Source organism: Dama dama, chromosome 28, assembly GCF_033118175.1.
Source record: "Dama dama isolate Ldn47 chromosome 28, ASM3311817v1, whole genome shotgun sequence".
NCBI lineage: Eukaryota > Metazoa > Chordata > Mammalia > Artiodactyla > Cervidae > Dama > Dama dama.
The window spans coordinates 28,034,980-28,060,127 of NC_083708.1; the positions used below are offsets into that span (position 1 = coordinate 28,034,980).

Here is a 25,148-nt window from a genome sequence, read left to right on the forward strand (position 1 = left end):
GAGTACGGAATGAAACAGGGCAAAGACTAACAGAGTTTTGTCATAGCAAACATCACTTCCAACAACACAAGAGAAGACTCTACACATGGACACCACCAGATGGTCAATACCGAAATCAGACTGATTATATTCTTTGCGGCCAAAGACGGAGAAGCTCTATAAAGTCAGCAAAAATAAGACGGGAGCTGACTGTGGCTCAGATCATGAAGTTCTTACTGCCAAATTCAGACTTAAATTGAAGAAAGTAAGGAAAACCAGTAGACCATTCAGGTATGACCTTAATCAAATCCCTTATGATCATACAGTGGAGGTGACAAATAGATTCAAGGGATTAGATCTGATAGAGAGTTCCTAAAGAACTATGGATGGAGGTTTGTGACACTGTACAAGAGACAGGGATCAAGACCATCCCCAAGAAAAAGAAATGCAAAAAAGCACAATGGCTGTCTGAGGAGGCCTTACAAATAGCTGTGAAAAGAAGAGAAGTGAAAAGCAAAGGAGAAAAGGAAAGATATACCCATTTGGATGCAGAGTACCAAAGAATAGCAGTGACAGATAAGAAAGCCTTCCTCAGTGATCAATGCAAACAAATAGAGGAAAACAATAGAATGGGAAAAAGTAGAGATCTCTTCAAGAAAATTAGAGATACCAAGGAAACATTTCATACAAAGATGGGCACAATAAAGGACAGAAATGGTATGGACCTACCTAACAGAAGCAGAAGATATTAAGAAGAGGTGGCAGGAATACACAGAAGAACTAAACAAACAATATCTTCACAACCCAGATAGGCACGTTGGTGTGATCACCAACCTAGAGTCAGACATCCTGGAATGAGAAGTCAAGTGGGCCTTAGGAAGCATCACCAAGAACAAAGCTAGTGGAGGTGATGGAATTCCAGTTGAGCTATTTCAAATCCTAAAAGATGATGCTGTGAAAGTGCTGCACTCAATAGGCCAACAAATTTGGAAAACTCAGCAGTGGCCACAGGACTGGAAAAGGCCAGTTTTCATTCCAATCCCAAAGAAAGGCAATTCCGAAGAATGCTCAAACTACTGCACAATTGCACTCATCTCATGCTAGTAAAGTAATGCTCAAAATTCTCCAAGCCAGGCTTCAACAGTACGTGAACCATGAACTTCCAAATGTTCAAGTTGGATTTAGAAAAGGCAGAGGAAGCAGAGATCAAATTGCCAACATCTGTTGGATCATCAAAAAAGCAAGAGAGTTCCAGAAAAACATCTATTTCTGCCATATTGACTATGCCAAAGTCTTTGACTGTGTGGGTCACAACAGGCTGTGGAAAATACTTCAAGAGATGGGAATACCAGACCACCTGACCTGCCTCTTGAGAAATCTGTATGCAGGTCAGGAAGCAACAGTTAGAACTGGACATGGAACAACAGACTGGTTCCAAATAGGAAAAGGAGTACGTCAAGGCTGAATATTGTCACCCTGCTTATTTAACTTATATGCAGAGTACATCATGAGAAACGCTGGGCTGTGTTTAGCACAAGCTGGAATCAAGATTGCCAGGAGAAATATCAATAACCTCAGATATGCAGATGACACCACCCTTACGGCAGAAAGTGAAGAAGAACTAAAAAGCCTCTTGATGAAAGTGAAAGAGGAGAGTGAAAAAGTTGGCTTAAAGCACACTATTCAGAAAACTAAGATCATCTGGTTCCATCACTTCATGGCAAATAGATGGGGAAACAGTGGAAACAGTGGCTGACTTTATTTTGGGGGGCTCCAAAATCACTGTGGATGGTGACTGCAGCCATGAAATTAAAAGATGCGTACTTCTTGGAACAAAAGTTATGACCAACCTAGACAGCATATTAAATGCAGAGACATTACTTTACCAACAAAGATCCATCTAGTCAAAGCTATGGTTTTTCCAGTAGTCATGTATGGATGTGAGAGTTGTACAATAAAGAAAACTGAGCGCTGAAGAATTGATGATTTTGAACTGTGGTGTTGGAGAAGACTCTTGAGAGTCCCTTGGACTGCAAGGAGATCCAACCAGTCCATCCTAAAAGAGATCAGTCCTGGGTGTTCATTGGAAGGACTGATGTTGAAGCTGAAACTCCAATACTTTGGCCACTTGATGGGAAGAGCTGACTCATTGGAAAAGACCCTGATGCTGGGAAAGATTGAAGGCAGGAGGAGAAGGGGACGACAGAGGATGAGATGGTTGGATGGCATCACTGACTCAATGGATATGAGTCTGAGTAAACTCTGGGAGTTGATGATGGACAGGAAGGCCTGGCGTGCGGCAGTCCATGGGGTCGCAAAGAGTCTGACACGACTGAACTGAACTGAAGAAAAAAACAGAGCTAACAACAACATAGCCACTGATTGAATTAGGAAATAAAACTTTCCCAGTGCATTTAAGCCCCCTTTTATATCTCTCCCCAATCAACTTTCACATTCATTAACCTCCAACTTTCTTGTATTTGATTTACCAATGTACCTCTTTTGGGGGGATCTATTACATATATCTCTAAGCAATCTATACTATCAATATCTCTGCAATTTTTAAAGTTTGATGAAATATTTCATTCATCCATTCTCCTGTGACAAGCTCTTCCTTAAAACTTAGCAGTACTAAAAAGGGCTCTCCTTCACTCAGAGGGTGAAGACAGGTAAAAGTCCTGTCCCGTGGCATCTCGCAGAATCAGAGACAGCCCTAATGTGACCTTGGTGTTTTCCCAAGAGTACAGACAGCGCAAAAACAGGCTTAGCCTCATGATACTTAAAACAGTTTGAACTTGAGTTTATACATGAAGTTTCCAAGAGAGTAAATTAAAAACTGAAAATTACCATATTAAAAATAATTAATTCTACTTAAGGAAAAATAATTTGTTTTATTGTATAAATGACAATTTCAACAAGAGTATAAATTAGGTACAATTATATAAACTGGAAGATAGGGTGTGTGTGTGCTCAGCTGTATCCCACTCTTTGGGACCCTATGGACTGTAGCCCACCAAGCTCCTCTGTCCATGGAATTTTCAAGCAAGAATACTGGAGCAGGCTGCCATTTCCTACTCCAGGAGAACTTCCTGACCCAGGGATTGAACCTGCATCTCCTGAGTCTCCTGCATTGGCATTGGCAGGCAGGTTCTTTACCACTGAGCCACCTAGGAAGTCCTGGAAGATAGGGTATTTACATTCAAACATCATTCTAGTAATGGGCAATTTAAATACATTCGATATAATAAAAATTGCTACATTTTTGCATCATAAAAAAGCAAAGACAGGAATTATTCCTGCCCACTGAGTAACTCACAAAGATTTGTATAACAATTTCCACAAACTGATCTCAGAAGCAGAGGATCGTTTCATTATCAAAGAGAACAAACTGTGAAATATTACAAACTGTGCTTCATATGATATTGTCTCAAGCAATCTGTATAAGAAATAACATCAAGATTCATAATTGCACAAATCTGAAAGATCTTACATTTTCCCTGACAAATTACACTGCTATCGTAACTCACAAAGAAGTATTTGTAGTATTTTATGAACTGCTTACTCTCTTGGATTGCAAATTGTTTAGCTAACTTATACAAACTTTTTGGCTGCAAATCTTCAATGTCATAGGCCTGGGTCAGGTTATACTCCACCTTCCAACTGGATTCTCCCTTTAGATTAGCATCTGTCAGGTTCAAGTAATACTGCAGCATATCCTATAGTTAAAAAATAGTTAAAAAGAGTAATGAAGTCTGGTTCATAGTTTCGCATATAACATACCGCATAGCAAGTAGAGTTCTTATTAGGATTTATGTGACCTTCTTAATTTTAAAGTGTAGTCATTTTAAAAACTGACAATCGCTTTTAAGGAAAGAGTCCCGACAGAAAAATCTATATTGTTTTGTTCATGTAAAATATAATGAAAGAACATAATAGAAAATAATCCAACTATACAGAGAGATATACAGAATAAAAAGCCTTCAGTTCATACACCTCAGAAGTAACCACTGCTAACAACTTTCTATAATCAGTTATATGCAGCAGGTGGCTTGTACAAGCCCACAAATGCCAACTGTCAAATTTTCAGGAAACTTGCAAGTTAGTTTATATCATTACGGCAGCTTGAAATTGGCCATTTTGGGAGTATTTATGCCATGGAAATTGATGCACACTAAAAAACAAAGCATCTTCCACACCCCAGTGAGCCAGCTACTAAACGTTTACCAGCACTCCAGTGTATGTGTGCTGTTCCAGACTGTATGTACAAAAGAAATATAGGTGTTTAATTTCTTTTTACTGTCTTTTTCATTTCTTCATAAAATGAAATCAAACTATTTTGCACTTTAAAAAATGATATAGTATTATAGCAAGTACATCTTTTTATGTCAATGTACACACATACACATGAATTTCAGATCTAAAAACAGGCAACTAGTAGTTTTAAAAAATTTCTTTTGGACTATTCTTATCAGGCAATTGTTGTATTATCTTTCTTAATTTAATGCTTATGGATTAAAACCAGATTTCTCCTGCACTATTGTTTTTTGTAAAAACATGCTCCAGGGAATAATAGAACTATTGCTGACTAAATTTACCTAGGAGAAAAATACAGTTACATCAGTAGTGACTTTAACTGAGAAATTCTTTTCAAATTACATATTTGTTGAAAGGGACAGTATTCATAAACTAAATGCCTACCCTTTTGAAGCTGAATTGATATAAAAGTTTGCTGACATTCAAAACACAAAAAAGAAGACATCTGGAGATTTCAACATAAAGCACAACTTACAGTAGTTGTGTTGAAAACATTCAACTAAACTGATGAAAACTACACAGACAGACAAAAATATGAAGTCAATTCTAAAAGTCACACCAACTTACCAATAATTTGTAATCACGAGGATCATACTGAAATAGTCTGACACCGGGGTTGTTGGTCAGTTTCTCTAAAGCACTTCTCACTGGAGTTACAGCAGGAGCCACGAACAAAGAATTTACTGGATTTCCTGGACAAAACATATGTACATAAATATATGTATTTTTAACAGTTGAGCTTAATAATATTAAAAATACAAAAAGTTTCAGATTAAGAAGTTAACAGTCGTAACAGTCAAATAATGCATGATGCTTGATGGGTCCTGATTTGAAACAACAGTAAAGAGACACTTTTAAGAAAATAGGGAAAGTTTAAAAAAAAGAAAATAGGGAAAGTTTTATTACAAAGAGATTAAAAGAATTATTGTTGGTTCTGTTAGTTAAGTTAACGGAATTATGATTATGTTGTTATCCAAATATTTTAGCAATGTGTGAAGCACGTAGTGTTGAAATACATTTAATGTTTGACATTTACTTTCAAATACCTCAAAAAAAAGAATTATTGGTAAAACAAATCTTGATAGATATTTGAATATACGTGATAGTACACAGAGGTTCTCTCTGCTTTTATATATGTTTGAAATTTTTCATAATAAAAATATCCAACTTATTACAAGTACACACACATGAAAAATACAAAGCTAGTTTTTTGTACTCTACCTATGACAATATTCCAATAATTACGTAATAAGAATTTGATTAAAGTGTCACCATATTTTATATCTATTATAGAACTAAATCTCTTTCTGAGTATAAAAGCTATCAAAGGCTGAAAAATGGTCATTTTTAACAAGCCCAGTCATCCTAGATGAAAAAGGCAAAACATTTTAAAAATGTTCTCCAATTACTGAAATATATATATATATATTGATTTTTATCCTGGCTGACTACTAAAAAATCAAAACTTTTATTTTGTTAACTCTCAGTTTTCCACCCTCATACAGAAATTAACTTTAAGACTAAATAATCATTGTCTTATTTAATGCAACTGCTCCTTCTGGTTTTTTTTTTTAATGCTGAGTAGATGACCATGTTGGTAACCACTTAAAAGTTAAGAGCATAATATATTTTATTTTAAACCACAGTAAATTGTGCTTTGCTTTTTAAATTCTAAGGAAAACTAATCATAGCAAAAGAAACTTGAGGACTTCCCTGGTGGCCCAGCGGTTAAGAATCCACCCACCTGCAAACACAAGGGACACAGGTTTGATCTCTGGTCCAGGAAGATCCCACATGCTGTGGGACGACTAAGCCTGTGTGCCATAACTGCTGAAGCCCGAACATCCCAGGGCCTGTCCTCCCCAACAAGAGAAGCCACAGCAACGAGAAGCATGCACACCGCTAGAGAGTGGCCCCCGCTGTCCACAACGAGAGAAAGCCCGCAGGCAGCAGCGAAGACTCAGCGAGGTCAAAACAAATTTTTTTTTAAAAGTATGGCAAAAACCACCACAATACTGTAATTAGCCTCTAATTAAAAATAAATGAATTAAAAAAAAAAAAGAAAGAAAAACTTGAGTCTCACAGGTAGAACAAAAGCAGTGCTTCTCTAAACTTTCAGACCTAAAAGAACATTTGAGTGAGCTGAAGGTTTCAGAGGCTTTTGGGTCAACAGTGATCAAATGGTGATGGCTTTGGGAAGTTAATAAGAAGTCCAGCAGTTGGACTAGATATAGTCCTACACACTATAGGACTATATATATACTCACTAAAGGTAAGTGAGAAAAAGCTAGTGCTGGCAAGTAGATTTATTAAACTTCAAATTTACTGGATCAGTAAAAGTTAATATTCACTATTTTGCATAGCAAAATACATACAAATAGAACATTCTATTACCTTTTTTATCTGAAAGAACCATAATACTATCTCTGTGAGTATGTCCATAAAATTGTCCTGCAATGATGTCACTGTATTTTCTAAAAATGTCTATCAGTTTCTCATTATGGTATTTTCTCATGGCTGTGACGTCCCTTGCAAAAGGCAGATACCCCACTGGAACATGAGCTATAATGTACACCTGGAGAGAGAAACACAAAGAGGACTGACGGGACTCTTTCTGCACATTTATCATAACAAAAAGACATTTAGATACCCAAGATTGAAAGTACGTTAATTAAATTTTAGAAAACAAATATACCATCTCTCCTACTCATTTATCAAAAGGAGAAATTATGAAACTATTAATGGTCTTAAATTTATACTTGTCTATTTAAACTGCATGGTTTATGATATAACAGTCTTCCCAGGTGGTGCTAGTGGTAAAGAACCCACCTGCCAATGTAGGAGACATGAGAGACGTGGGTTTGATCCCTGAGTTGGGAAGATCCCCTGGACATTATGATATTAGGTAACTGTGACCACGCTGCAGTCCGTGGGGTCGCAAAGAGTTGGACACGATTGAGTGACTGAACTGAACTGAACTGTGACCTTGCTCAAAAATAATTTTTAATATCTATCAAGCCTTAGAGCATAATAAAACAAAACTAGCATCAACAACAGAGCAAATCATACACTGTTTCATGCAAGAACATCTTTAAGTTTTAATACTTTTATTAATACCTGACCCCTTGCAAGTCTAATAAATTCACAAGTGTAACCCTCTGTTCATCCCCAGTGATGTTGGTCTATGGCATCTACCTTCTCTTTATTTTGCTGAGAGATGTTCAGTATATTTTCTAGCCATTCAAATTGATTTGCTGGATCAGTTTGATTTAGGGTCATGGAATTTGGGCCATAGTACAAGTTTGTGTTGAGACTGATGATCCGAAGTTTCGGATTATTTGAAACTTTCTGTGTATAAAAGCCACCTATAAAAACAAATTTTGAACACATTCTATTAATAAAATAATACACAGATACATAGACACTGTGAAAGCAAAAATCTTAATTAAGGCTTACAATCCATTTCGGAAGGTTAAACTTATTTCTTATTGCTTTGTTTGCACTTAAATAGGCTTATCATTGGATAAGAATCAGATTTAACAAACACTGAAAACCTACTCTGTGTCAAGTCCAGTGCTGCTACTTTCACATACTGAGGTTACAACAGTTGTGTTTAACATTCTTATGAAAAGATAACTAGGCAATGAGGTACTGATTTTTATCAAGGAACGATTAAGAAATCAATGTCTACTTTTGTATGTTTGCGGACTTACGGTAAGAGATACTGTGAAATCTAAAAATCTAAAGAATGAGAACACACGTGGATCTTGCCAGAGGACACTGAAGAAGCCATAGCAGATAAATCAGAGCTGCTAGACTCTCAGGTGAGATGGGGCTTAAACGCATAACCCCACTCACACCTGTGAACCAGTGGTGAGAGAACACCGCCGTCATGGCACTTTCAGAGTGAGCCTCTGGGACCTCGGCCCACTCGCCATCCATGCTGCTCCTCGGCTTTCAAACATGGTCAGGCCTCTAGGAAAACTGGGCACAGAGACTCTTCAGAACTGGCACACCCAAGCAAACACTAAATATCTAAGTCTAAACAATATTAACTGAATAAAAACAGAGACAAAACAAGGCTGAGTAAATCTTTCACTTACCTTTCTTTAAAGTAGTAACAGCTTCTTCAGTCAGCCATGGTTTCCAGAGGTTTGCTACTGCATTGTACACTTTGCTGGTGACTACAGGCAGCTGATCCTGGCCACAAACAATATAATCCAACATTGAAATTCTGAAGATACATGGATGACTTAATTTACACATGATTTGAGCTATTACTACTATAGGAGGCACCTGGAGATGCAGGAATACTAGATATACTTAATTTTTCAAGGAATTTATGGCTTTGTTGGGGAGATGGAGGACAAAATGCAACCAGTCATCTATAAGACAACATGCTAGGAACCATGGCAAGGATCCTAGGAGTGGAGAAACAAGAATAATCAAGGCTGGCCTAGAGAGTCAGCAGGGAGAGTAAGAAGAGCATTTGAACCAGACCTTGAAGAATGATTTCATCAGGTTGACAAGAAAAGGAATCAAAAGCAAAAACAATGGCCCAGACACCAACACGGTGCTGTATACAGAAAAAAGCCCTTGTTCTGGCATAACTGGAGTACAAAATGGATGTGGGAATGTGCTCACTAGACACTGGAGGCAAGTTTGCCCCTGAAAACGTAAGTTCTGGTGTAGCATGCCCAGGAAGTGGAGAAAACGTCATGATTTCAGAATTAAACAAAGTCCTCTGAAATGTTAACACTAGTATAAAGCATTTTAGCTTCTTGAAAGAAGACTTATAACCACATGTTTCTGATTTGAAGTCTCTTTATGTCAACCCTGAATATTCATTGGAAGGACTGATGCTGAAGCTGAAGCTCCAATACTTTGGCCACCTGATGGGAAGAGCCGACTCACTGGAAAAGACCCTGATGCTGCGAAAGATTGAAGCCAAAATGAAAAGAGAGTGGCAGAGAATGAGATAAATAGCATCACTGACTCAATGGGATGAATTTGAGCTAACTCTAGGAGATAGTGAAGGACAGGGAAGCCTGGCATGCTGCAGTCCATGGCGTCACAAAGAGTCAGACACGGCTTAGTGACTAAACAACAACAATTCCTTATGTCAGCCTAAATCATATCATTTTGATTTTCTAAATATTATATCTGTAATATACAGTATTTTTATCATCCTACTTTATCATATCATTATTAAAGAACCCTTATGGTGATGTAAGCTCTAGACAAGAAAAATAAAGCTTCAAGAAAATAGATACTGAATAAAAACCCAGAAATCATTTGGGGAATTGAGTGATTATTTCTATTTCCTTTTCAAAAAGTTATACTAAAAAACTGAAGCCATATTCTTCACTTTGTTCATTTCCCTCTGTATATTGGTGACCTAGACCTATTTCTTAAAGGAGTTTCACTGACATCATTAATTAAAATGCTTTACCCTTTTAAAACTGACATTCAAGTCACATTAGTTCCTAATACATATGCCTAATACATGATTAAAGTATAACTATATTCAGGGCAAGTTATAAGTAAATGACTTCTTTTAACTGAAACTAATTATTCAAAGTCTATTTTCAGTTTGTGTCAGAGATCGGAGTGATCTGTCTGAAAGTTACACAGTGGCTTTGCCCAGTCTAAGTCCTAATCAAACATTGGTAAGCGTCATCATCATAAAAAACCTAACATTTTAGCCATTTGTTTACTTCAGGATGGATGCCAAGATACTGGTATAGTCATGTAGAATCAAATTATATAAGCGTTACCCTAGACTTTTCTCTCTACTTTAAACATGAGAAATATGAGCACCAGAGGTAAGTGATTTACTCAGGGAGAGCGTGTCAGTTCCAGAGCTAGGTCTAAATTCCAGGTCTTCCTACCGTCACTCTGATATCCAATTATCTATTGCACAATGGGAAGTGGCGTCACCCAAGTTTGGTGGCGCCTGCTTTGCCAGTGTAGGAGTACACAAGGATGCTGGTCTGGGCTGCTTCCTGGAGTGGCAATGGGAAGAAATCCTTGGGCTCTCCATATGAATATCTACTTCTGACATAATGGGTGGGAACTTGTATCTGTATGTTTATATAGCTATGTTTATATGCATGTCTATGGGAGAAATAACACATTCAATTTATTTGTTACTAACATTCACCAGAATTTGATCTCAGATGTGAGTAGCCTCTAGGTGAATCTGTTGTGGGGCTTTCATGTTACATTTGACATTCCTGAAACTGGGATGGAAGGAAAGATGGCAGAATAGTAGAAAGAAGATTTTCAGATACAATATCACAAGCTAGAAAGAGGAAAAAATTAGCTGTTTAAGGTATAAAGACTGCCCACTTTATCCTAGTTGTACATGTAATAGGATATATTTTAGACTTGGATAGCACCTATATCTTTGAATTGTTATAAGACTTGACTTCACAAAAAGAAGGCAGAGATAAAAGTAAAATGAAACCAATCCTCAGAGGAGTTAGTAAACACGTGTCCCGTGTCAGTGCTCCATGCTACAAAAACACCACCCCACTGACTGAGGGCTTATAATGTGCCAGGTAGGAAACTATGCCCTTTTCACTGAGCATCCTCAAAACTTTGCAAGGTAAGTATTACCGCTGTTGTTTACAAGTGATCAGGGATAATTACATGCATTACTCAAGTTGCTCAGCTATTAGAAGCAGGACAGGTTTTTAAATTCTAATGGATGTGACACTAAACCCCACAGGTTTTCCATTACAGTAGTCTGTCTGTTAAGCTTATAAACAACCTAAAGCTTATAAACAACGTGTGTAACCTCTGATTCCTAGAGACTGTCCACCTCCAACCCTCTGCTGTGTGGTCTCACATGCAACAGTAACAAAAGCTGACCACTAGTTGAGAGGCTGTCACCAAGACTCACGTATCATTCATCTCAAGACTGGAGGCCAGACCCAGGAAGTCACCTACACTTAAGCCCGTCCTAAAGTGCAACTTTCAAAGCCACAGTATTGAGATTAATTAACTAATATAATCAAGACCCTCATTAAGCAGTCTTTTGACATGAGATGGAAAAGATATTCTAAACACAAAGCAAAACATAGACAAAGAAAGGCATGAAAGTAAACGTCATGTTCAGGAAATGCTGATAGTCTGGCAAGAGCAAAGACCTGTGAAAGGATGTTTGTTTAACTGAACACAAAAAATACAGGATGTGGGCTCTGCCACTAAGGGACTGAGCATGTAAACAAGTGACTTAATTGTTCTGGGCCTCAGTTTCCTCATTTATAAACTGAACAGTTCATCTAGACCAAGCGTCAGCAAACTTTTTCTGTTGCTGCTAAGTCGCTTCAGTCGTGTCCGACTCTGTACAACCCCATAGACGGCAGCCCACCAGGCTCCACCGTCCCTGGGATTGTCCAGGCAAGAACACTGGAGTGGGTCACCATTTCCTTCTCCAATGCATGAAAGTGAAAAGTGGAAGTGAAGTCACTCAGTTGTATCCGACTCTTCGCGACCCCAAGGACTGCCGCCTACCAGGCTCCTCCGTCCATGGGATTTTCCAGGCAAGAGTACTGGAGTGGGGTGCCATTGCCTTCTCCAAACTTTTTCTATACAGGGTCAAATAATAATACTTTAGGCCTAAGGTCATATAATCAATATGGTAACTATTCTCTGCTGTTACAGTATACAAGCAACCACAGGTAAAACAGAAAGAACAGCCAGGGCTGTGTTCCAATAAAACTTTTATTTACAAAATCAACTGTCAGGTCACATCTGGACTGGTTTGTCAAGTCCTGCAATAATCTCTAAGATCTCTTGAATCTGAACAAATGTAGGATTCTGCACTGCTATAGCAGATCTCTGTCACTGGAACTGCTATCCAACTGTTATGCACAGGCTGTTTAATAAAACAGCCACTCTAATAGAGGTTGAAGCCTAGGTTGTATCAGACATTAAAAATATTCTGAACATACTCTCTGCCTTGAATTATATTTTGAACATGGACTTCCCTTCTTGGTTCTTATAATAATTCTCTATGCTTTCGTTTTTAATCACAGTCCAGCTTCGATCAGAGTATGAGCAGCTTAGTACGCCTAACAGAAATTCTAAAACATGTAAACATTTGTCAACAATAACCTTTTTAGGCTAGCCTGAACATGGAAATTAAAATGAGCAAAGTAATTTAAAAAAAAAAAAACTGAGGGAGAATAAGAAGGAAATCACAAATTAATAACCCATGAACTAAGTAATCTGCTTCCAAAACCCCACTATGGACATAACTTTTTATGAACTATTACGAGTCAGTTTTAAGTCCCCAAACCATGTGTCTTGCCTTCCTTGATGGTTAGTGTTAAGAGCACACTCTACCTCCACGTGCCCTCCCCCGCCCGTGCTCTATTATCAACCAGTTAGTTGCAAAACTTTGACACTACTGATGGGAAAAATCCTTCAAGCATTTCCAGAAGTTGTGGTCAAATTTACCTGTGGCCAATAGTCATGATTACCCAGTGCAGGGAAAACCTGGAGATTTGGAAAGAGACGCTGGATAGTGGTTGTAATATTAGCAATCACATTTATGACTTTGTCTGTTGAGAGTTCAAGCACTGGAACGTGAGGTGGACTATCCCTGAAAAGAAGACAGAATCATAGAAAACAAAATCAGTTTCTATAAAAAGTCACTAGACCCCTGTGTAAAGCTTTGCTGTATTGTCATTGTCAAATTCTACCATAAATCAACAGATGATAAAGAGTTGATCAACTACTCTACACTCTCCACTGAGAACCCTAAAGAAAAAGAAAACTTATGAAATACAAAAGATAAACTGAAAATGTCGGCCTATTTCACTGCCTGACTGAAGATTTATAAGAGGCAAAAATGCTTAGTAATTAAAAGCACAGACTCCAGGGCCAAAAGTGCCAGGTTTCCCCTCTTATAGCTTTGAGCACTTGGACAACTTTCTTAGATGCTCAGTGCCTTAATTTTCTTATCTGTAAAATGGGAAGAATAATAACAATATCTATTGTGAAGATTAAACGAGTTACAATGTACCAGTTAAAATAAAGCCATGATCATTATTGCGGGTACAGGAAATACAGACCTCTTCACTCTGTCATGATGAATAGAATTAGTTAATTACACCACCAGAAGATCATGTTTGTAAAATCGCTATCATGGGTTAATTCCCATTGTTGACTTTTGTTTTTGGATTATTTAGTCAAGACTTATTATCACGTTAATAAACATCTCAAGACAATGACACAAAAAGCTATTTATAAACTCATCTCTTAGTTAATATGGACATATTTCTAGAGGATATTTTCTAAATAAATAAAACTAGGACTTTGAAAGTTTTTCTTATCCCTAATAATGCTGACTTATTTGATCCAGTATTTTTGAAGCCCCAATAATTCTTAAAATGTAAATTAATTTTCTTATGAAATTCAACATCATAATGAAGCTTAGGACACTGTAGATATATACTCAGTAACTATATGGTATTTATATAATCACTCACCCTGTCCATATCATAAAAGATACTTTCTGTCCTGAATTTTTAATAAAATCAAGTGCTGAAAAAATGAGGCGATAAGGAGAATCACACATTACATCTCCAAAAGGACCAGGATCTGAGGCTTTTGCACCTTTGGAGGAAGCACACACTTTTGTGTGGTCACCTGTGATGTGGTAAGTCGGATCTAAGTGGAAGTCCGTCACATGCCAAAACTGCCCTGTTGATGAGAAAACAAGTGGTGTTAAACCTACTTCTCGTTCGGAATTCCCATACAAACATTTACAGTAAGACGAAATAGGTGTTCCATCCTGCATTAGAGGAAAGCCTTAGCAATTTAAATATCCATGTGCTGAGTAGCTCAGTAGTCCTGTCCAACTTTTTGTGGACCCAGGGCCTACAGCCCTTTTGGCTCGTCTGTCCATGAGATTTCTCAGGAAAGAATACTGGAGTGAATTTACACTTCCTTCTCCAGGGGATCTTCCCACCCCAGGGATCAAACCCATGTCACTTGCATCTCCTACATTGGCAGGTGGACTCTTTACTACTAGCGCCACCTGGGAAGCCCAAATATCCATATGCCCTGAAATTAAATACGGTCTTTCCCTATGAGAAATACTGACTCTAAAGATAGTACAAAGATTTTAGTAGAATTTACTATTTGCACACAACAAAATTGATGAAATCAGCAACAGCGTGACTACTTAACAATGACTCCATAACAAACATAAGTTTGCATAGTGATATACACGGAAACCCCTTTCTGGGAAGTCAATAATAATCCCATCTATTGTATCTTAATAGCATATCTTCTTTCTTATAGAATTTAATGTTTTAGAAATTATTTTCTTCTTCTAGAAAAATGGACATAAAAATATGATGTGTTTTGTTAGGGTTACACAGTGAAGAGATTGCAGATATATGTGTGTATGTTAGTCACTCAGTCCTGTCTGACTCTTTGCCACCCCATGGACTGTAGCCTGCCAGGCTCCTCTGTCCATGAAATTCTCCAGGCAAGAATACGGAAATGGGTAGCCATTGCCTTCTCTAGGGGATCTTCCTAACCCAGGTATCTGCATCACAGGCAGATTCTTTACTGTCTGAGCCACCACGGAAGAGACTGCAGAACTTGTAACTAATAAATCTTACTCCTAATTTCATATAAAACCTTGCCTCTCAACATTAATGGAAAATGAGTGTGTAATCTAGCTTTCAGCCAAAAGGTTCTCAAAAGCAATTTAATAGAGGAACATCTTCTATTATACACTGTCTAAAATGTTAATAATATTAAGGGAAGCATTTTTTAAAGAAGATGCTTCCATTTGGGTTTTCAGAGAGAAGCCCAGGAACCATTTGATAGCACCCTTGCTTGGAAATCATCTTGACAAAAATTCTTTCATTGAAGGAAACACGAGTACTAATAAGCATAGTAGTAGCTCTCTTTATTAAATATTCACCATATGCTAGATATTGTGGAAACAATTGAAATACACTATGTGATTTCATTCTCAAAACGACTTCTTAAGCAGGAATCCCTGTTCCTATTTTAGAGTTGAGAAATTAATACTGGGTCAATTAGAAAATTTGCTCTCGTATATACAGCTTAAGAAACAGGAGAGTCAAAATCTGAACTCCCGTTTTGAAAGGCCCTCAAGTTTGCTTATAATTGATTTACATATATCTTCAATGATTTTGCTGCTTTCTTATATATGACCAAAAAATTGTTTTAATATTGAGACTTTTTCACACTTTGAATTTTTAGCTCAATCTGATAATGACTAATTTAACAATAGAAAACACATCAGAAGTGACACAGTAGCAACATACCACACCAGAAGCATGGAAAAAATGAGCAGAATACAAAGTCTTATCTACACAAATAATAAAAAGCCAAGTTTGCACCTGAGCAAATACTTGAATAAAACCCAAAGCTGGATAATAAAGTAGAAAATTGAAAGTAATTGATTTAATGTGGAAAAGGCATATTATATATATTTAGGATGTGGTTTCTCCACGATGTTGTTACAATAGCACATTTTAAGCCCACAGCTAAGAAGTGGTAGACAAAAAAATCCAGAACAAAGTAGTCATCAAATAGTCTTCATGGTCAATTACTTGGTATTCAGTCTTCATTTGGAAACTTTTGCCATGAGTAATTTATTTCATTCCATAATGCAGAAAGTACTCCAACTTTTTTCCAGCTTGGACCTACTTTACCCAGCACATAAAGTGGACTGGCAGATAACTCAGAATTATCCTGGACACAGCCATTCCTTGGGGTATAAATATACACTACATCTCAGTTTTATGTAAATATATATATTATTCAAAGAATGTTAATGTGTGTAGTGAACTTACACGCAGAAAAGTATAGTGCTATGGTTAATTAAGAATGGGGGCTCCACAGACTTCCCTGGCAGTCCAGTGGTTAAGACTATGTGCTCCCAAAGCAGGGGGCATGGGTTCAAGTCCTGGTTAGGGAACAAAAATCCCACATGCCCTGCCATGTAGCCAAAATAAATAAATAATTTAAAAAATAAATATTAAAAAAGAATAGGGGCTCCAGAGTTAGACTGCCTGACTTCAAATCCAAGCTCTTCTTCCCAACCTAGTTGTATGATCTCAGCCTGTTTCATCTGTAAAATGGAAATAATATTATTGTCTACTGAATGAGGGTTAAGTGACTTAGTAGAAATAAAGGCCTGGCATTTGGTAAGCTCAGCATTATATTGTTATTCATTTGTAATGGCAAGTTTGCATTTGACACTGAATTTCCTAATTTCCAAGTAGTGGAAATGTATTGAGTACTTACTTTAGTACTGTTTCTTATGCTTTACATGTATTTATTGACCATTATTTTCATTTTACAGATAAGCCCAAATCACATATGTCATATGCAACAAAACTAAGACAGCAATTCCGGAAATCTGATTCCAGAGTTGACATTGTTCTTAACAACTGCACACAGTGCCTCACTGTGTTAGTTCACATGAAAAAGTCCTTTCAGAATAAAAAAATCCTTCCATCTCACTTGCCTCATACAAAATAGATAACAACATACCTACAAGAAATACTGTGTCAAGTAAGGGACATGAAATTACTAATACATTAAATTTTTCTAAATAAAATTTTTGTAAAACAAACCTGGAAACACATTGAAGACATTCATCTGATGTAACCTATTACCTGTATTTATACATCCCCAGCATCTAGAATAAGTCTGATCTATGGTTAGGTCCCCAATTAAACATTCTTTAATTAGGCACAGGAAGAGTCAGGATTTCCTCAAGATCACATGGTGACTCAGTAATGAAAGCTGAAATGGAACCAGTCTCTCCAGACTGGCAGTCTGGAACTCTTTCCACTACCATTGCACTGCTAGACGGATAAGTAAGGGGTAATTATTTAGATGCACTGAAGGGTGTCTTTAAATAGAAGCCGAGAATGGAGCCCTGACAGGTTCTTAACCTGGGATTTATCAATAATAAACATCTAGAGACCTCACCTCCCTCCTCTAATGAAATTTATACAAAATACTGTTTGTGTGTGTGTGTCCAAGGCTATAGACCTGGCCTGTGGCAGAGCCCACACTTCAACCCAAATTCTCCAGTTCATAGTCCAACATGCTTTTCACTACTCAATGATCACATCTTGTTTGGCAAATAGGGAAATCTCACGTGTCTCAGTGGTAAAGAATCCACCTGCAGTGCAGGTGACACAGGTTCGATTCCTGGGTCAGGAAGATCTCTGGAGAAGGAAACAGCAACCCATTCCAGTATTCTTGCCTGAAAAATCCCCTGGACAAAGGAGCCTGGCGGGATACACACAGTCCATGAGGTCTCAAAGAGTCAAACATGACTTAGTGACTAAATCTTTAAAGAGTCTCACAAATGTATATTGGGAGTTTGAACCCTGGTTCCCCCTCTCCCTCCCTCTTTCCCAGGCGACAACTCTGAGTAGCTTCCTTATAGAAACAGGGAGCTGTGGAGATTCACCAGACCACAGAAATCTGTCATGGAGGCCTTCAGCAATCAGACCCTTAAAACCAAAAGGTGAATTGGCCAAGGGCTGGCCTCCGGCAATCTAGGACATTTTATCACAGAATCCTAAACAGCCACATAATTGAAGAAAAACAGCTTTAATGAAAGCAGAAACCAGCATACATAAGTATTTGGGGACAATTTTTTGTTACGACTGACAGTTCTAGCTTTCAAATGAGTCATGAGCAGCTGAGTCATGAGGACTTGGCTCTTGGACAAATAGAAGGCTTGTGAGAAAGCAAATTGAGAAAGATAAGCAGTCTCAGCAGTCAGCACTGCGCTGTTTCAGAGACAGCTATGCCCAAGCCACAAAACATAAAAATAACTCCACCTTGCTCATTTCCCCCTCCTCTAGATAACACAGCCGCCACCACCACCTGTGTGCCGAGTCTGTGTCCGACTCTTTGTGACCCTATGAACTGCAGCCCATCAGGCTCATAGGATTCTCCAGGCAAGAATATTGGGAGTGGGTTGCCATGCCCTCCTCAAGGGGATCTCCCCAATCCAAGGTTGAACTCATGTCTCCTACACTGGAAGGCCGATTTTTTTTACCACTGAGCCCCCTGGGAAGCCCAGATAACTGAGCAATTCTATTTGAAAATGCGTCAGGGAGGTGGGGATATCCTGACACTGAAGGCTCATATGGCATCATAACATCTTCCATCCAACGTTTACCTATTCAGGACCAGTGGCTCTCGAATTCCAGCATCTACCAGAATCAGCTGGAGGATTTGTTACACAGATGGTTAGGGTTTCGGATCTAGTAGGACTTGGGGGTGACTAAAAACTTGCACTTTTAACCTGTTTAGGTGATGCTGGTGCTCTTGGTCCCAGACCTCACTTTGAGAATCACTTCGGTCCAGGTACCGGGGTAGGCGTGGGGAATGAATAAAATTGACTCAGCCCTCAGAGAACCCAAGGGCGTCCAGGCAGAGTGAAATGAAGGCCCCGAGAGTTCTCACGTAGCCTAAGGAGTGGGGAGCGCGGTGCCTGCGACCGTGCTGTGGTTGGTGAAGTGGGACGAAAAGGCCACCAAACTTGGCGAGCAGGACGGAATAAACTCCGAGTCCCGGTGAAATGTACACAGCTGAGCGGCTGAACCCCGGCAGCTCCCCCGCCCCACAGGGGCAGACTCGGGGCCCCTGGGAATGTGGGACATCCAGCCCCCAGGTTCTTTTTTCCCTCGAGACACCCCTTTTGCCCGGGAGCAAAACACATCTGGAGACAAAGTGAAAACAACTGCAGGAGCAGCGCCCCTGCAGCGCCCCCGCTGTTACCGGCCAGTCCCGATCTCCCCGCCGAGCCGAGCGGGCACTCTGGTGCCTCCGTCGCCTCGCCCTCCCCGCGTCCCGCAGCGGGAGGCACAGCCCCGGGTCCCGGGCGCCCGGCGCGGGCGCCCCGCGGCGCCCACTCGCCCACTCAAAGCGCATGCGCTTTGGCCGCGGCTCGCGGGCAGCTCCAGAGCCGGAAAGGATACCGACGACTCACCCACCGCGGGACCAGCGCCAGCGGGAGCCAGAGGCCGTCCGAGGCCCGGGCGGCAGAGCCAGGCGGCCAGCAGGCAACAGACAAGCGCCCCCAGCCGCGCCATCGCGAGTTGCAGCCACGAGTCTGGGAGACTCTTGCTGTCCGGAGACTCCCCGGGACCGTGGGACCAGGGGGAACCGGGGAGGAGGTGGAAGACCTCTGCGGTTGTTAACGCCCAGCGGTCACGTGCTAGATTCCGATTCCTCAACGAATAGGTTCTCTTGACCTTCAGCAGCCGTCTAGCGATTACCTGGTTTGTTGTTGTTTCTAAATCGGCGACAGGTCCTGGAAGGAATATGCTTGAGGCAACCCCGCGCAGATCGGGTCCCCTAAGAGCCACTTGACCTTAAGTGCATGGGGCTCCTCCTCAGAAGTGATACAGAGAACCTCCAAGTGTCTTGATTTGAACCAGATCAGCAGAGATTTCCAATACAGTGGATCTGAGTGTGGTCCCTGGAACAGCAGCCTCAGCAGTATCTGGGAAGTCTAGTTACAAGTGAAAATTTCCCAATAAGCTTGGTCCATTGAGCCACCAACAGGACCTGAAGCCTAGTCTGTGTGTCCAAGTCCTCCACAAGATGCTAAAGTTGTGGTGACGTTTGAGAACCACTACTCAGATACCTGTTGTTAGTCGTTCAGTCCTGCCCCACTCTTTGGGACCCCATGGACTGCAGCCCACCAGGCTCCTCTGTCCATGGTATTTTCCAGGCAAGGATGCTGGAGTGGGTTGCCATTTCCTTCTCCAGGGAATCTTCCTGACCCAGGGGTTGAACTCCGATCTCCTGCACTGCAGGCAGATTCTTTACCGACTGAGCTACAGGGGAAGCCTGCCAATGCAGTGTTAAAGGAGAGCTCAGTTTGATCCCTGGGTGGAAAATATCCCTTGGAGGAAGGCATGGCAACTCACTCCAGTATTCTTGCCTGGAGAATCCCACGGACAGAGAAGCCTGGCAGGCTAGGGTCCACGGGGTCCCGAAATGCCAGACACGACTAGAGTGACTTAGCACGCACACTAGGTTTCAGTTCTTTGTTTGTCTGGGGTTTTTTCTTTGCTTGCTTGGTTGTTTTTGCAGCTGAGTTAGAGCAATGTCTCAGAACTATGTTCTATGCATTTCAGAGATAACACGGAAATCATATATAGAACTGGTATATTTTATTCTTCAAGGAATTTTTGAAGATATTCAGTCTGACAAAGGAGCCAAGATCCTCAAACTTCCTTGGGTTCTGTGTTCCTTGTGATATCACTTATGAGGATGCTGATCCCTTTAAGATAAAGGAGCATATAATTTAAATTTATAGCATGTGGAATTCCTTTGAAGAAGGAAAAAACCTTCCAGAATTACTAACCCCATAAAAAATGTTATCAAGTATATCTGTTTCCCAACAGAGAAATTCTTATTTTGTTTGCTGTGTAATTTATTGGAAAGTGTCTCATGAAAAAGGCTTTGAAATGGGAATCAAGGTGCCTCCATTTTCTGTTTCGTGTCTTGCCAGGGAACTTCCCAGGTGTCGAAGTTGGTAAAGAATTCGCCTGCCAATGCAGGAGACACAAGAGACGCAGGTTTGATCCCTGGGTAGGGAAGATCCCCTGGAAAAGGAAATGCAATGCACTCCAGTATTCTTGCCTGGGAAATCCCATGGACAGAGGAGTCTGGTGGGCTACAGTCCATAGGCTAGCAAAGAGCCAGACAGGACTGAGTTATTGAGCATACAGGCATGTCCTGCCAGGACTGTTCAAGTTCTGCCATGGCTTTAGGATGACTCAAAAGCCTTTTGATAACCAAAATGCTTTCTAATTGTGGAAAAAATGGTCCTTGGAGAACAACCTTAAGGACAATAAAAATAAATTGCATGTTTCTAGGACAAACATTTTGAAAGACAGAAAAAGAATTTTTTAAAATTTGTAAAAATAGCGATTCTCACTTTTTCTTTTGCCAGTTTTCTTTTGTGTGTGTGTGTGTTTATGAGAAAAGAATTGAATTTTTATTTCACATCACATGCGAAGTTCCGAAAAAGATTGAGAAAGAAAATAAAACTTTAAAACATGAAAATATTTTTAACCTACAGACTGAAAAATAATTTCTTACATTAAAAGTACATCAAGGGACTTCCCTGGTGGTCCAGAGGCTGAGATCTCACACTCCTAATGCAAGAGGCCCAGGTTCAATCCCTGGTCAGGGAACTATATCCCACATGCCATCTTTTACCAATTTTCAATGTTTTACTGGAAGTAAACTGATTATGAAATAATTCTTCAGTAAGTAAGCATAAAATATGGCCTACACATTTTGAAACTTAAGAAATGCTTCAATTTTTAAAAGGTACTATACTGAGTTAACAGGTAGAAACACTATCTTCCCTTCAACTCTGCTCTCTTTTGTTTTCCTTTATAACTTGTCTCTGAGGCACACACAGCTCCAATGCCTTAACATCTCTGGGTGTACAGCTCACCCCTTGCATGTATTTGTAGGTCCCCATGTTCTAAAGGTCTGTCTAGTCAAAGCTATGGTTTTTCCAGTGGTCATGTATGAATGTGAGAGTTGGACTATAGAGAAAGCTGAGTGCCGAAGAATTGATGCTTTTGAACTGTGGTGTTGGAGAAGACTCTTGAGAGTCGCTTGGACTGCAAGGAGATCCAACCAGTCCATCCTAAAGGAAATCAGTCCTGAATACTCATTGGAAGGACTGATGCTGAAGATGAAACTCCAATACTTTGGCCACCTGATTCGAAGAACTGGCTGATTTGAAAAGACACTAATGCTGAGAACGATTGAAGGCAGGAGGAGAAGGGGACGACAGAGGATAAGATGGTTGGATGGCATCACTGACTCAAAGGACAGGAGTTTGAGTAAACTATGGGAGTTGGTGATGGACAGGGAGGCCTGACCTGCTCTAGTCCATGGGATCACAAAGAGTCAGACACAACTAAGTGACTGAACTGAACTGAACTGATGTTCTGATGTGGCGCTTCCCTGGTGGCTCAGGTGGTAAAGAATCGGCTGCAATGCAGGAGCCCCAGGTTCAATCCCTAGGTCACGAAGACCCCCTGGAGAAGAAGTTGGCAACCCATTCCAGTATTCTTGCCTGAAGAATTCCATGAACAGAGGAGTCTGGCAGTCTACAGTCCATGGGGTCACAAAAGAGTTGGATACAACTGAAGTGAGTAGCACTTTCACTTTCACATTCTGGTGTAGGTGTAATTTGTTGTGAGCGTGTATAGGTTAATACATTAACCCAGTATAGCTTTGCTTCCCATCAGGCCATCCCAAAACCTTCCCCTTCTTCAGAGAGTTGTTATGGAAATGAATGCTAGGATGTTATTTGACCTAATTCTCTGGAGAAGGAAATGTCAACCCACTCCAGTATTCTTGCCTGGAAAATCCCATGGACAGAGGAGCCTGGCAGGCTACAGTCCCTGGGGTTGCAAAGAGTTGGACATAACTGAGCAACTAAACAACAACAACGATAATGAAGTGAAACTAAATCCCTATTCTTACCCTTATGTCTTTACGAATGGAGAAGCCAGAACCCATGCTTCTATTAGAGCATAAGTTCAACATCAAGAGAAAGCTGTATTCCTCCAGAAGGAGAAGTGAAGGCGTTCAGAGCAATGGGAGCAAATACCCTCTCTGTTCCATGCTTTTAAAGACAAAGCTTACTAGTTTTAGTAATGACAACCTGGGCCAATCTTATCTTGACATTCAATAATAATTACACATTCACGTGTTAAATCCTACAGCTGCACTTAAGATTTTTCTATGCTTTATTATAGTAGTTAAAGTAATAAAATAGCCAGGTGATAGTATCATTGTGGTGACTGTGTAAGTTAAAGAAAGTTTCCTCGTACTTATATCTGTAAGTTCATTGGACCTTGACTTAACTTGTAGAAACTTACTGAACATTTTGCTTTGATTAAAAATGAATACTGAATGTCCTGAAAAACACTTACATTTTTTTCTGCCTCACCCCCTACCCTTCACAGAGGCTAACAGAAGAAAGTTTTCCTAAGAAGTGATTCAGGGAAAATAAAAACCTTACATTTTGTTTCAGAAGAAAATTTAGCTGCATATTAATTTTTAAGAGAAATATTATTATTTTCAGTATTATTCACTAGTCAGATGGCACCAGTGGTTGAAAAAAAACCCTGCCTTCCAGTGCAGGAGACAAAAGAGAGCCAGGTTCAATCCCTGGGTCGGGAAGATCCCCTGGAGAAGGGCATGGTAGCCCACTCTAGTATTTTTGCCTGGAGAATCCTGTGGACAGAGGAACCTGACAGGCCACAGTTCATGGGGTCACAAAGAGTCAGACATGACTGAAGCAATTTAGCATTCACAAGAGAACTTGGACACATTAATCTAATCTTCATTAATCTAATCTAATCTTCTTTCCTCATCGGTAAAGTAAAAGTAGTATCTTCCTTACCTGCTTCACATTGTGGGTTTGAGAAAATGTACAAAAATCATCTTGTAAACAATAAACTACAAAATAACGTTTGTAGTTTACCAATGCAAATCTTACCAGTCATAAACAGGTATTTACTTTCCTTTGGTCAACTCAGTTCCACCAACCTCCCCCACGTCCCTGCTTCCCTACTACCAGCCACACACCCACACAAAGGAATTCAGATGCCCTTTGCACACTCCACTTTACCCACTATAGCAGTTCTCAACTTAGTTCTGGAGAAGGCAATGGCACCCCACTCAAGTACTTTTGCCTGGAAAATCCCATGGACGAGGAGCCTGGTGGGCTGCAGTCCATGGGGTCGCACAGAGTCAGACATGACTTAGCGACTTCACTTTCACTTTTCACTTTCATGCACTAGAGAAGGAAATGGCAACCCACTCCAGTGATCTTGTCTGGAGAATCCCAGGGATGGGGGAGCCTGATGGGCTGCAGTCTACGGGGTCGCTAAGAGTCGGGCATGACTGAGCGACTTCACTTTCACTTTTCACTTTCATGCATCGGAGAAGGAAATGGCAAACCACTCCAGTGATCTTTCCTGGAGAATCCCAGGAACGGGGGAGTCTGGTGGGCTACAGTCCACGGGGTCGCTAAGGGTCAGACACGACTGAAGCGACTTAGCAGCAGCAGCAGCAGCAGCTTAGTTCAGCTCAGTGTACTTGCCTGGAGACACATCTTTATGGTCTGGGATCAAATTCATTGCCTGTTTCTATTTACCTTTCAATAAGAAACTTGAATTACTTGACATTTTGATTCTATGAGACTTTGATTATGTTTACTTTTTAATAAGACATTTTCATGTATATCAGCTTGCTTCTTCAGACTACCTGTTTTTAGTATCAAGAGGTCACTTGTGCAGCTCAGCTCACCATAACAAATCTCCTTCGGATCCTAGCCAAGTTGTATATGGACGTTCCAACCCAAACATTTTCCACATTTCCCTAGGCTTCTGATTATTTTTTTTAAATTGGAGGATAATTGTTTTACAATGTTGTGTTGGTTTTTGCTGTCCAACAACTGGAATCAGTCATAACTATATATATTTCCTCTTCCTTTTGAGCCTGCCTCCCACCCCACCCCCCACCCCACCCCTTTGGGGCAGCTCAGAGTACCAGGCTGGGCCCCCTGTGTTATATAGCAGCTTGCCACTAGCTATCTACTTTACACATTGCTTATATTTTAAATGAGTATTTTAAGCAATGTACTAACTTCCCCAGCCTAATGTCATACCACACACACACACACAAAAGGCTATTTTACTTGAAACTTTCTAATATACAATTCCCAGCCAGATTAGTGAGTGATATTAAAAACAGCAACACATTTCCCA

At 40.0% G+C, this 25,148-nt stretch overlaps 1 protein-coding gene across 4 annotated transcripts; it reads right to left on the reverse strand.

Moving 5' to 3' along the window:
- Positions 1 to 2,850: 2,850 nt before the first annotated feature.
- Positions 2,851 to 19,761, reverse strand: SMPDL3A (sphingomyelin phosphodiesterase acid like 3A). 4 transcript variants are annotated; one of them, XM_061131975.1, is made up of 8 exons: positions 19,608 to 19,761; positions 13,797 to 14,010; positions 12,763 to 12,907; positions 8,397 to 8,493; positions 7,489 to 7,658; positions 6,688 to 6,868; positions 4,861 to 4,985; positions 2,851 to 3,695 (listed from the first exon to the last, which is right to left on the reverse strand). In XM_061131975.1, exons 2-8 carry the CDS (start codon positions 13,883 to 13,885, stop codon positions 3,378 to 3,380), a joined length of 1,125 nt encoding a protein of 374 aa, XP_060987958.1. In that variant the 5' UTR covers positions 13,886 to 14,010; positions 19,608 to 19,761; the 3' UTR covers positions 2,851 to 3,377. The 4 variants fall into 4 exon arrangements, with proteins under 4 accessions (XP_060987958.1, XP_060987956.1, XP_060987957.1 ...); XM_061131973.1 differs by lacking the exon at positions 19,608 to 19,761 and adding an exon at positions 19,319 to 19,561; XM_061131974.1 differs by lacking the exon at positions 19,608 to 19,761 and adding an exon at positions 19,323 to 19,551.
- Between the last annotated feature and the right edge of the window lie 5,387 nt (positions 19,762 to 25,148).